The sequence below is a fragment of the Carettochelys insculpta genome, chromosome 26 (genome assembly GCF_033958435.1).
Source record: "Carettochelys insculpta isolate YL-2023 chromosome 26, ASM3395843v1, whole genome shotgun sequence".
Taxonomy (NCBI): domain Eukaryota; kingdom Metazoa; phylum Chordata; order Testudines; family Carettochelyidae; genus Carettochelys; species Carettochelys insculpta.
In genome coordinates this window covers 11,026,694-11,040,556 of record NC_134162.1, presented here as the reverse complement: position 1 = coordinate 11,040,556, position 13,863 = coordinate 11,026,694, and the positions used below count along the sequence as shown (strand labels likewise).

The following is a 13,863-nucleotide window of genomic DNA, read 5'->3' as shown; positions in this document are numbered from 1 at the left end:
CAGTACAAAGCTGCTGAAGGGAATGGCAGTGCTGCTTCTATTTACAGCTCCTTTCCGCTCTGTGATTTCAGGTCATAGTCGCTACTGCGGTCTCTGGCGGCTGCAACATGCCTGAGAAATACAACATGCCAATTGTTGGGAAGATTAAGATGGGGTAAGTACAGGTGCAAGCCTGATTCCATTTCCAAGTGCTGATTCTCTCTGGACCAGTGATAGTCCCTTACCCATACATGCCACAATCTGACGTACAGTCCCCACAAAAGGGAGGGACAATGAAGGAACCTGACTGCTGAAGTGGGGAAGAGTGAAGGGGAAGGGGCATCATTTTATTACTGCCATCATGTCTTCCTGCCCACCAATCTGACCCTTGCCCCATTTAACGAGGTTCCACTGTAGATCTGCCTGAGTGATTGCCTTGTCCTCAGCAAAATCTCTGCCCCTAGCAAACAACCTCCTGCAGAAAGCCCCCATGAGGCACTGAAAGGGAGCAGAAAGGGGTTCCCCTGTGGTTCAAGCTATGTTCAGGACAGGAGCTGGATGTGACCTGTGTCTCCAATGGGGGTTTGCAGACTGACTACAGGAGACCTGGCTTCACTTCTCAGCTCTGCCACAGCCTCCCTGAGTGATCTTGGGCAAGTCATTTTATCATTCCAGGTTTTGGTTTCCCAGTTGTAGATTGTACAATTGTCCCTTCCTTTGTCTTCTACTTTGTGGGTATACAGCACCCAGCACGTAGGGGCTACAGTCTCTGCTGGAGCCTCCAAGCATGACCATAATACATATCGCTTGCATTCACTCCCACCAATGGCAGGAGAAGGGAGGGGAAGGGGCCAACTGCTCTGTGTCCCAGTTATTCAAATGGGCCTGAAGCTCTCAGCCGCTGCCAGTGCAGCTGTGGTTGAAGCCCTGTATTTTTTAAATTGCTGCTGGAGCTATGCACAATACATTCCAGCCAGTGCTGAAGGGATGGTGGGGGGAGGCTAGCCCAGCCCCACCCCTTTCTGCCCAAGACCCCACCACTTTTTAGGGTACAGAGCTGCCCCCCACCCAACCTGTTGGCTCTGCTGCTTGTATTATTACTTGTGACAAGTAATAATAACTAGAGCAGGAAGTGCCTGACTATCTTTGGGGATTGGTATCTGGAGAGGGCCCTAATTTACCTGACCATTTATGAAACATTTCACAATCTCCTAGGATAAGGACTAACCCCAGGCTGAAGCAATTGTCCCTCAGTGCTGCACTCGAGATACCAGGTGATGGGTGTGGCACACAAACCAAAATAGAACAGAATCTAGGGCAGGCAGGAGTGGAAAATGTCTCCTCAGCCTTTTTTCTTTACCTGAGTCAATGCACTAGTGGATTACGAAGGGCAGCATGTAATTACTAAGCTGTAATTGGGCAGAGCATACAATACAGTGCATGTGCAATCCTATAATTATGAAGGACACACAGAAGCAGCCCTGGGTCAGAATACTAAACAAAGCTAGTGCAGGGATTGTGTTTAGGATATCATTCTGCACATGCAAAGCACATTGAGTTCTGTAAGACTCAGGATCACTTTAGCACTAGTATTCCATGTAGAGGGGTGTGAAATTCAGAGCACACGTTCCAAATTTGCTGTTGTCCTGACTCAAAATGAAACATTTCGCACAAAACTAAGTGTTCCTATGAATTCTATTTTGGGCTCAATCAAAATGTTTTGTTCCAGCTTTGAATTTTATGTTACATTATGCTAGACAAGGAGGGTGAGGTAATATTTTTTCTTGGACCAAATTATGTTGTTGAGAGACACATTCTTTTGAGTCACGCAGAGCTCTTCTTTTTTAATTCAGTCTGAAGAAGAGCTCTGTGTAACCTCAAAGGCTCATCTGTCTCTCACTGACAGAAGCTGGCCCAAGGAATAGCATCACCTCATCCACCTTGTCTCTCTAATATCCTGCGATCCAACCAACTGCAACAACATTGCATATTACAAGTTGAATCTCTCTAGTCTGGCACCCTTAGCACCTGACCCGGGCTGAACCAGAGACTGTGTTGAACCTAGAGAGGTCAATATTGTTTAGCAGCATTACCAACACTTCCATTGCTTACTGGGTTCTTAGAAGTTACGGGTGAATTAGAGCTAAATAACAGCACAGAACACTGAGAGCCAGGACTGGTGGCTGCAAACAAACTTTATGGGACTGTGGGAAATTTGGCCACACCCATAATAAGTGGTTGTCCCGCTAACTAAAATCATGCCACACCACAAATGTTGCTGGACTAGAGAGTGCTGGTTCCACCTGTATCATTTATGTTACGCTATATAAAAGGGTGAAAAAAAAGTCAAGAGGAAAATATTCTTCCAAAATGAGAAAGTCGAAAACATTGTTTCAGCCTTACCAAAATGAACCATTTTGATCTTATTTCAAAATGAAATTTCCTCGGAATTGTCTCGCTCCTATGAAATGATCTGACTTAGGCACATTTTCTGACTCCTCTGTTGCAAAATGTCTAACCAGCTTTAATTTTTTGGCAATGGTGATTGGGCTGCAAGTGCTCTTCTCTCTGCTGGTTCTGAGCCAATGACTCTGCGTGGCATGAGAAAGGGCTGTGTTGCTTGGAGGTGCAGTCTTTAAGATTAAATATGGAATAGAAAAGGTGGTCATTTGGGTTCATTTAAAATCCTCAGACACATTTTGCACAAAGTCCCAGCACCCTGGCTAAAAGTCCCACTTGGCACCTGCTAACCTAAATTTCCCCTACAGTTTCATTTGGATATGTCACTCTTCACTTCTCTTCCTGAGGAGTGATTCATTTTTTCTGGGCACCTTTAAACAGCTGCTGTGTTCCTTCCAGATGTGGCTGCATTTTAGTAGTGGGTGAAACAAATCCCACAGATGTAAAGCCAAATCCTGGTCCATTGGCTCCATCTCAAAACACCTATGTCCTGACTCCTTTCTCCTCTCTTCTTTGGCTGCAGCTTCCCTGTCCCCACACTCCCACTGGTGAGCAAGTGGAAAGATATGATTGGCACTGCTTTTTCACTTGCCATTGTGGGCTATGTAATCAACTTGGCCATGGGACGGACCCTGGGAACCAAACACGGCTACAACGTAGACCCCAACCAGGTACCATTTATTTAAAAGGAGATAGTCAAGATGCTGTTGGGTATGATGGGTGTGAAAGCAGGAGGCTAGTGAACAAGTCCAACCTTTAAAATACATTGTTTATTTGAAATTTGAGTCTTTCTCTTCTGCTCTCAAATTGCATGATGGTTTTTTAATTGTAGCTCGGGAGTCCTGGGCTAAGTGCACTGATTTGTGGTTGCAGGTAGATTGTGCACTAGAGAGAGATTGAGGAGTTTGGGGTGTGACCCCTGGCCATTTGCTTTCCTTCCATGACAGTCCTACCAGTCTCTCTCCTTCCATCCCACTGACTGCAACTGGGTGGGCCTCCCTTCCTAGGTACTCCAATACCAGGGCTCCCTGCTGTGCGTGAGACCCATGAAAGGAAGCAGTTGCATGTGCTAGGGAAGACACACCCCAATCAGCACCCAGGTCTCTGTTCGGGCCATGTGCGTCAGGTGGAGCGTGAAGGAAGGGAACGTTATGCCCATTTGACTCATGCAGAAGGCAGCCTTGTAATGATTTTAGGACACAGGGATTCCAAACATTTTTGATTCCTCATTTTTCTTCCTTTTCAAAATGCCTCTGTGGCAGGTTGCATGCACCAATTAAGGATCTCTGGAAAGTAGGTCCAACAATCAGCTTCACTGCAGGACTGAATCATCAAGAAGTGATGAAACAACTGGGAAAAAGACTTAGACAGATAAATTACCTCAGAGGACTGGGGTTTGCTCTGAATAAGAGGACCAGGCACCTCAGTCTGTAGCACAATGAAAGAAAATTTCTGAATGCTAGCTCAATGGGACCTCAAAGCCGTCAGGCTAAAAATACGTATCAGCTGAACAGGGACAATGTTGGAGAAACTGCAGTGAAAAAGGAGATTTTATGCCCGTGTCCAGTCATTAGAGAGTGCTGGGATGCAAGGGGTACCTAAATCTCACAAACTGTTGGCTCTCTGTTTCCAAAGGAGCCTTTGGTAATCCTTGTGGGGCTTCCCAGTAAACAAGGGCAAACAGGAGGAATAGTTAATCTCTCATCTACTAGTAGTTGGTTGGCTGCTCCTTTGGAAAAAAAGAAAAAATAGCCCGACCTGTGGAGGAATACTTCAGAAACTATGAGCAGTTATGATTATGGAAATACACCAATTATGTACCCAGGAAACAGAGGACAGATAGATTGTATTCAATACTCAGATAAAGTATATCTACCTGCAAAAAACGCTAGCACATATACATAAAATCGCTAGAGACGACAATGGTTTTGATCAGCAGTGTGCAAAGTAGAGGGTGTGAAATTTGGTAAGCGGGGGCATAGCACAATCAGCTGCTGGGTCTCAGGCTCATCCATCTCATTAAAAACATTGAAATCTGTTACTGTTTTTGTGTCTGTGTATTCACATTTCTATACTAATTAATACAGTTTTTATATTCTACAGACTTACTTTCTCACAGGCGCCAAAAGTTTGGGTTCTTTTCTTTTCATATGAACATAACTGAAATTTCCATCAATTTGGCTTACACAGAGAGATGGGGAGGGGCTATTAATTGCAAAGATAAAAAGTGAGGCCTGATGTACAAAGTTTCTTCACATTGCCTAGATGCTGTAATGATGCATGCTCTGTAAGACAGAATCATAGAATCCTAGGGCTGGAAGAGACATCCTGGGAAAGAATGGTCTGATATGTAAGTTCCTGTGTAATGTCTCTTTAAAGGAAGGTTAATGGCTGTGAGGGTTGTTTTGTTTGTGTTGCTTCCACTGCAACAATTTACAACCTTGTTAAAACCTACCGAAGACACAGTTTTTAGAGAGAAATCCAGCTAGTCTCTCATTGCCACGTGCCAGTTGGAATGGTGTGTCATCCTGAGCATAATTCAGGGAATCCAAGGATGCCTCTGTGATGAGAAGTACCAGAGGAGTAGCCGAGTTAGTCTGTATCTTCAAAAACAACAAGAAGTCCTGTGGCACCTTATAGACTCACAGATGTTTTGGAGCATAAGCTTCCATGAGCAAAGACCTGCTTCAGGCCACAGGTGCCACAGGGTTTCTTGTTGTTTCTGGGATGAGAAGGAGCCATCTTCCGGGTGAGGATGATTGGTGGGGTGGGGGGGCAGGAATGACTGCTGTGTGCAGGGAAGAGGCTTCCACTCATTCCAACAGAGGAAGGGAATCCCCTGTGACCTATTTCTCTCACATCCTTTTAATTGTTGCTAGAGGAAACTGGGAGCTGGCACAAAGCTGATGCTTCCTCCCACCTCTCACAAGCCCCTTCCTCTTCTCTCCACAGGAAATGCTGGCCCTGGGCTGCAGCAACTTCTTTGGATCATTTTTCAAAATCCACGTGATCTGCTGCGCTTTGTCCGTAACCCTCGCTGTGGATGGGGCAGGAGGAAAATCGCAGGTTATTACTTTCTTCTTCCTGGTGCCAAATTTCATAACAGAACCACAGTGACCCCTCTGAGAATAGCATGTAGATGGCCACAGAGAGGGCACCTGAATGTGCCCAGTGGATCTATTCTCTGCTAAAATTCAGAGCCAGAGATTCGGACTCCACTGTTGCTAATCCAGAGTAACTACACTGACTGTAGCGAAGTCACTCCAGATTGGCAGGGTTGTCACTGAGCGCAGAATTTGAACCTGAATGCTGTTTTTCTCAGGGGCTAGCTGGTTCACGTGACAAATGATGATCATAGAGCTGTTATTCCCCAGATTTCCAGCTGGAATCCAGACTGGGTCTCTAACTGACTGGAAGTTGTTGCCATCTGATGGATGTCTCCAGCGGCCTCTGTATGGGATGAGTTTGGTGGATCTTAACACATCTTACAGTGAGCAAGGGTCTATAGCACTGAAACTACCCTCCTGATTAGCTGTCCTGCTGGCAGACTCAATAGCAAGCCAAGGATTCATAGGGCCAGGGAGGCTGAATTTTCCCCTCTCCCATAGCAGGTGCTCCTCCTGGTCAGGGTTGGGGCACATTCATGCTGGCACTTTTGCTACCCAGATTATGCCAACACCTGATGATCTTGAAGGTTGTTCAATGTAGCCAGCTCACTTGGACTCCAGGCAGATGAGGTCCAAGGAAAGCACTTTGTTCTCCAGCATTGCTAATCCAGGTGCTTTCACTCATACTAAATGCATTCTGTTTGGAAGAGCTGCATCTCCATGCCAGCAGGTTCTCCTGGGTCTGACACACTGGCCATGCCACTGGGTCCCCCAGTAAAAATTCCCTGCTCCTTAAGACCAACTGATGGGTACTGACCATGCTATGCCAGAGCCATCATCTCTAGGTAGATGTTTTCCTTGCCTCTGACACCAACAGCAGTGAGTTTTAATGGGTGCCTGTCCCAGAAACAGAAGCACAGAGCTGTAGTGAACTGCGGGACAGCATGATTAGGTATCATGCCCAAGTTCCCACGACAAATCAGTGGCAGGACTGTGATAGGACACCAGAATCCTGAGCACCATCCTGCTGCTCAAGCCATTAGATAAGCAGTTGCCACACTTAACTGATCCTCAGTTTACAGAAAAACATAAGCCTTAAAAAATGCCAGGTTCCCTCTGTAACTATTTTTTTGTTTTCCTCAGATGGCAAGTTTCTTTGTGGCACTGGTAGTTATGATAACCATGCTGGCTTTGGGAATCTATCTCGACCCCCTTCCAAAGGTAAAACCACATGCAACTTCCTGGGCTGTGGAAGGTGGGGGGAACACAAGCAGGGACCAGTGTTCCCTCTATTTTTTCCATTGCAGAATAAATTTTGTGCCCTAAGACATGTGCAGATGTGCACCACCCCTAGAAACTCATGCTGTGAGTGCTCTGCTCATCAACTGGGCAGCATTTGAATCTCTCCAGGACAGCTGCTCAAGTATTCATTTTGCAGGAACTACTGGGGGCATAGCTAAACCCTTTGTTCTGGCCTGCTCCATTTTCTGTGTCGTCGATGTCCAGCCAAACCAGCTCAGCCTTCCTTGCTGTTTGAAAATGAAAAATCTGTCAGATGAAGTTGCAAGGAGCTCTAATAAGCAACACTCCCCTGCCCAGTCCTCATTCCCATCCATGAAACTCACTTGACCTGGGTTTTGCTCGAAGAGGCACAAAGAGTGAATCTGGACAAAGAGACAAGGGAATCTGAGCTAATGCCTGGTTTTGGCACAAAAACTCTTGGAGACAACTTGGAGTTTAGAAATTGGATTTATTAAAACTTGAATCCCAGAGGAAGCAAAGTGAGGGGTTTGTGCCATGGCAGAGACTCAGCAAGATTAGACTGGACAGTTCATAGCCCCAGCACCTCGGAACTTGCTGAATCAGTTCCAAATGTGAAAACAATTGCTTGATCCCTAACACTTAATCATGTGAGGTCGAGAACCTCTTTGATTACAAATTAAGCACTACTTTGTTCTTCCCATTCTTTGTACTTTAGTTACGTCCTTTCAGGTGGAGGATGCCCTATGAAAAAGTTATTTATTATTATAATTAAGTGACTATTTAGTAACTAAATATAGGCTTTCAAATCTGGCCCCCTAAGGTCCCCAAACATCTGGGAGGTTTGGCTTCAGTACATTGGTTTGGTCCATTCTGTTGAGACTGAAGCCAAGCTGCTTCACCGTCAGGTGTGTTCAGAACCAGCTGTTTGTCTCAGGCCTGTCTCTAGTGTTCTCTGAAAGCTGAGCACTTGAGCAGCCACCCAGGGGAAACTCATGTGCAGCCCATAGCTGCCCACAGCCAGCAGCATGTGTTTGTATTGGAAGTACACATCTGTACATGCCTCAGCACGCATGCCAAAGTTCATTCAGCAAATGTATGAAAAAGTTAGAGGGAACATTGACTGTCTCTAATAATAATGATACTTAGTTGGTGTTAATTATTTACGATAATTTGCACAACAGCAGGACCCACCAGCCCTAATCATGTACCAGGGTTCCCTTGTGCTAGGTGCTGTACTAACCCAATCCTCTGCATAAAGCCCACACAAGCCAAGCCCTGCCATTGCCTGGTTTCATAATGTGAAGGAGCCATGTCCTGATTCTCTGGCAGGCAAAGGGCAACTGGTGGGGATGATTTTTGTGAGCTTCACCTACTGCTAAACCTTCATCCCTGCCCCTTTTGGCAGCCAGACCTGAGATAAGGCAATATTTGCAACTTTCCCTTGAGCAATAACACTTTCACATTTCCTGCCTTGGAGTCTCATCTGATACTATCTCTTTGACAGTCAGTGCTGGGAGCCCTGATAGCAGTGAATCTGAAAAACTCCCTCAAGCAGCTGGCTGATCCCTTCTACCTGTGGAAGAAAAGCAAGCTGGACTGTGTGAGTATCCCACTGCAAGAGTCCCTGGGGAAGGAGAAGCAGAAGCTGATTACATTTTTCAATCGGGGTAAAACTCACCCCTGCATGGTGAAGCAGTTCAAGACGTAGGCAAAACAGAGCTTAAATAGGAGACAGGTGGTGTATAGGACTCATGCTGGCCCGATACTGAAAGGTAAATTTCACCCTATGAATATAATAATCCCTCCGACTCAGTACTGGTCAACCTTTTGCTTGATCACAAGCAAGGTGCAATGTAGAATTTGTCTAATCTAGTTGAGCACTGTCATGCTTAATGCATTTAATACAGAGATCTGAACTATTCCCTGCCCTATTTAAGTGCCAATCAATCTTAAGAGCCTGTTTTTCGAGAACAAGTCAAACCAGCCCAACTCAATATCTCCAAGTCACCACTTTAAAACTCAGCCACTAGCCCTCCAGGGCAAGGTGAGGACATCATTAAAGATAAGGATTCCAGGCACTGGTTGACATATAAACCCAATCTAACAGTAGAGGGGAGAGAGAAAGGAATTTGGAAACGTCTGACATTTAAAGATTTTGTTTAAACAGGACTTACACTGTTGGGTGGTACCTGTGGGAACGGGGCCAAACAGCGTACAAAATCCAAAGGAAGCTGCTTTATCCGAGAAACAAGGAATCTGAAGGGACCAACTTGAGCAATTGACAGCTTTCCTAAAAACCTGTTCAAACAGATGTTGAAGAGGAGAAGGGTTGATTCCAGGCAGGGCCTCTTAGAGGTGTGAATAGTTCAATACATCACATGAATGCACCACATAACAACACATCTATACTTGAAAGCTGGACCAGAATACCTTTGGGCTAGATGCACGGTTTGGTTTAGCATAGTAAGACCTGGTCTGTGCCTAAAAGTTAGTTCAACTTGGGTTACATCCATACTTATCGGCTAACCCTCTGAGACAGCAAACCCTTTGAGACTATTGTAGCTAATGGTTTGTCTTGAGTTTAGGTTGAGCTTAGCTCACTTGTTCACTAAACTCATCCTAAATCAAAGCAGGTTTTCTAGTTGAGACAGAGTCAAGTCATATTAACTAACCTGATTTTAAAAATGCCCAATTTCGCCCTGGTCCAGATAGACCCAAAGTTTGGATTTATCTGTAAACTTCCATGAAGTTCCAGAGGATTGGGTCCAATTTTCAAGTTCAGATCTATCTTACTGACATAGGTCCAAGCTGTGCTGGCTTTTGGATTGGATAATAAAAGCAGGGTCCTGGTCATGAGTGGTCAAGAAAGTTGGCGCTGTGCTTTTTGTGACACAAGATGTGTTGATCCCAGTACCCTGGCCAAATGTCAGTTAGCTTAATTGCATTCTGGTGACCTAAATCTTCCCTGGAATTTCAATGGGATACAGTGATCTTCTCCACTTCCTGTCCTAAGCTGTTGTCACAACATGGTTATGTGATAAACGATAACTGTCATGCTTCACCCCAGAGCTGGCTGCATGGATCACTGTTCAAGCATCACAGTTTATAAAAGACTTATGGTGGGAAAGTCTTTGATAAAATGATTTGATTCTGTTGCTCTCTCCTCTCTCTTGTACCAGCCTGAAACTGGGGTTTAAATTTAATGGGGTTACCCTGGGCTGAATGAAATCAGAATCAGGCCTCTTACTCCTGTTGCAGGTGGGATGAGGATTGTTCAATGATTCTCAGAGGACACTTGTTTCCACATCAGTTACGTATCTAGGTCTTTTGTGCCAGCTGTTAAAAAACCTCTTCAAGAAGATGCACATCGCTACTAAATGACTATCCGCTGATCAGCAGCAGTGGCTTTCAGGAGGAAAGTAAGCTCAGTATGTAGAGGTATGGGGGATGTTGAAGCAACCCCATATTTTCCATCCAGATTTCACATGCCCCAAGGTCAGACCCACTGCTTGCTGCGCCAGCCCCAGGTTCTGGCCTCTTTGGCATCTCCCGGGGTCCTGCTGCCTGCCAGCCCTGGGGTGCAGGCCACCAGTCCTGGAGCTATGCTGCCACTCAGGGTCCCACCACCAACCTAGGGCTCTGCAGCTGCCTCCAGCTGCAGCTAAGTAGTTAAGTGTCCTGCCTTTTACAGCAATGGCATCTGGTCCAGTAGATTTAGCAACTCTAGGTATGACCCCAACTTGGGGCAGTGAGGGACACAAACAGGTGTGTGTGGGGGGATTGCAGCTCAGCACCCCCACCCTGAAACTAATTCCAGTGCCATTGAGTAGGATGAGAGTAGTTGTACATTATTAAAGTGCCTAAGCTGCAAAAGCCCTGTCTTAACTAATCAGAGGCACTTTATGAAACTGAGTGAGCTAGTCTGGGTATTGAGGGGTCTGTGAAGCACTATACCAATGTACTGACACCTTTGTCAAGCTGAGGAACTTGAGTTCATGCCACCCATCCTGCAGCGTCCTTGGAAAAGACACTGAACATGGGAACTTTCCTTGTGCGCCAAACCGCCCTTGACCACTCGAAAAGGGCCAAAATTGCTAAGAGTAGATAAAGGTTTTTAATCCCCGAGCAACAGTGCTGTTGGTTCCGGTCCATCTACCCTGCAAACACTTCCTGAGCATGCCCAGTGCTGGGCAGCACAAAGAGGTGACCTGCCATTTCCATCTTTCCACAGTTTGTCTGGTTGGTGAGTTTCCTCTCAGCTTTCTTCCTGGGCCTTCCCTTTGGCCTCGCTGTCGGAGTGGGATTTTCCGTTCTGGTGGTGGTGTTCCACACTCAGTTGTAAGTAGCCACTCAGCAGCCTGCACTGCACTATGGCAGTGACACTGTGGAACATTTTCCAGTTACAAAACAACCTGTGGGTTATTTATTTCAATGACCTTTGGGATAGCTTGTCAAAGGCAGATATGATAGGAGCAGGGTTGCCTCTAATTTTTACCATCTATGGGCGGAATAGATTTATTATGATGTGCACTGCTGGTAGGAACACACACTGCCAGCTATGGGTGCTGTGCTAATCAGCTGGGTGGCATTAGAACCTCCCCTGGGAAGCTGCCCAAGCACTCAGCTGACATAGAACACTGGACAGGCAAAACACAGGCACCAAACTCTCCTCTCAGAATGTGCAAACAGGAATGTCATTTGTTAATTGCTGCCTGATTAATGAGGGGAGGGAGGGAAAGAAGGCAGGCTGCTTCCCCAGGGCCTGACAATTCCTGGGTGTAGGGTTCCTGGCACTGCTGCCACTACAGCAGCAACGGCTAGAGCCCAGGGTGGTGCTGAAAGGCTGGTTGGGAGAGTCTATAGAAACTCTTAAACCTGGGACCTCTGTGCAGGAGCTGCTACAGGCTGAGCTAAAAGCCGGCTGGCTCCCCTCTAAGGCCGTAGAGGGGACTTACTCTTTCTCTGTGTAAGTGATCTTGGTTCCACTCCACGGGACAATGAACCACACCCCTAGGTGTGTGAGTTACACTAGCTCCCAGCCCTGCTCCTGCCCAAAACTCTATGTCTTCTGCAGGCCCAGAGCTTCCCCCCACATCTCACCCAAGGCCTAGGAAAGTCTGTCAGCCGCCCGGCTGTGCACAGTAGCTCAGGTGCTTGCTCCAAAGCAGGTATAACCCTATTTACCCTGCTCAGAAAAACAGCAGCTCCATGTGTCCTTCCCTAAGGCATCCCCAGCTCATAAAGGGTGAAACCCTCCTCTGCTCAGAACCTGACACAAACGCCATGCGCTACTTACTCCCCTCAGCACAGGCCTTAACTGGTGTATAGGCCTCCAGTGGGCCCTCTGCACAGGGGTGAGTTTCATCCAAGGAAAAGAGCAGTCGTGAATTAACCAGTACCCAACACAACAAGCCACTCCATCCTGTGTGAACCCTGAGGTGTTACCGTAATGCAACACACAATAATCCTAGGATGCTGCACCTGCATGGTAGCAAGAGAAGCAGTATTCTTCTTTCCAGTCTTAATCTGTTGTACTTTCCCCCCCAGTCGTAATGGCTCTGCCTTGGGTCAGGTAGCTTCCACCGACATTTACAAGAACCCCAAAGCCTATAATAAGGTAAGTGTGAGAGCTAAAATCCCCTAAGCAACAATGCAAGCCCCGATTTTTCTTTCCTCCATGACCGGAGCTATGAATGATTCAAAGGCGCTGTAGCTTTGTTACTGTCTCCCCAGATTCAGCTCATTTGTGTTTGATTGTGGCAGTAGATCTGCTCTTTCTGGTGGAGACCTTTGTGATCATTTATTACCTGCCCATCTCATTTTAAGAAGAAGGTCCCCCAATTTTCCACCTGTGTGCCCCACCTGAAGAGCTGGTTCACAGGTTGAATCATTGAAGCAGAGAGAGCTGGCAATTGTGTCCCTAGAGCTGTGGAAACAGCTGATTTTGCAAGTCACTGGCAGTTATGGGAGATAATTGTTTTTGGCATGGAGCAAAACATTTCCTTTCCCTTTTGTCTGTTTTTCAAACGTTTCCTGGGTTTCACCCAACACTATATGCAATTGTACAACCAAGTCTTTTGGAGTAAAATAATCCCTAGGTTTTTAGTATCAGAGAGGTAGCCGTATTAGTCTGTAGTTTCGAAAACAACAAAAGGTCTTGTGGCACCGTATAGACTAACCGATATTTTGGAGCATAAACTTTCGTGGGCAAAGACCTGCTTCATCAGATGCATGAGACCTAGGTTTTGTATCAAAAATGTCAGAATGAAATGTTTTGATTCTTTCTGATATTTTGTTCTAATCAGGTTTTGTTTTTTTGCTTTTTCTGGCCAAAACAATTTAGTGAAACTGACATGAATCTGTGAAATGTTCCCTTGTCACCTCATCTGACTTTACAGTCAAAATTTATCGACAGCCAAAATGTTTGGCCCAGCTCCAGTTGAGTTCCTCTCAGATAAGCACTTATTGAAGGTTACCTGAGGTTTCTTTGACAGGTCCATTCTCCCCACCCCATTCTCTTGTTGCAAAAGTCCCAAACTCAGTAACCCATGCAAATGCTTGTCATGCATACTCTGAACTCTGATGTCTGTTGCAGGTCCATGAACTTGATGGAATTAAAATTGTGACCTATTGCTCCCCGTTGTACTTCGCCAACTCCGAGATATTCAGGGAGAAGGTTATAGCAAAGGTAAGAAATCCTAGCCAGCTCCTGTTTGCAGAGAGGAGGGGAAGCATTAACTGGTGCTGAAAGTATGGGGCTCACAGGCTCTGATCTGATTGTCCAAAGCCCGCACAACCTGAGAACACCTGGGGAGACTCCATGTTCAGTGTCTAAGGGTAGCAACCATTTCTCTCATGTCACTCAATAACAATGGTCGCTTGCTTGAACTAGCAAGGGAGAGCCATTGAGTCTTGCTGCCGATTATAATTAGGAGATTGAGGCTGAGGGAACTGGATTTATTTAGTCTGCAGAGAAGAGGAGTGGGGTGGGGGGATTTGGAAGCAGCCTTCCACTGCCTGAAGAGGGTTCCAGAGAGAATGGGGAGAGGCTGTC

The 13,863-nt window shown here is 46.1% G+C and overlaps 1 protein-coding gene across 1 annotated transcript in view; it reads left to right on the top strand.

The window, feature by feature from the left end:
* The window catches only part of SLC26A9 (solute carrier family 26 member 9), a 33,915-nt gene that overhangs the window by 9,033 nt on the left and 11,019 nt on the right, over positions 1 to 13,863 (top strand). Inside the window, exons 7-14 of the mRNA XM_074977583.1 lie at positions 72 to 154; positions 2,963 to 3,110; positions 5,392 to 5,505; positions 6,690 to 6,767; positions 8,314 to 8,409; positions 11,041 to 11,147; positions 12,357 to 12,426; positions 13,405 to 13,497. Of these exons, the coding sequence (XP_074833684.1) occupies positions 72 to 154; positions 2,963 to 3,110; positions 5,392 to 5,505; positions 6,690 to 6,767; positions 8,314 to 8,409; positions 11,041 to 11,147; positions 12,357 to 12,426; positions 13,405 to 13,497 (789 nt within the window). The remainder of the gene's footprint in view (positions 1 to 71; positions 155 to 2,962; positions 3,111 to 5,391; positions 5,506 to 6,689; positions 6,768 to 8,313; positions 8,410 to 11,040; positions 11,148 to 12,356; positions 12,427 to 13,404; positions 13,498 to 13,863) is intronic.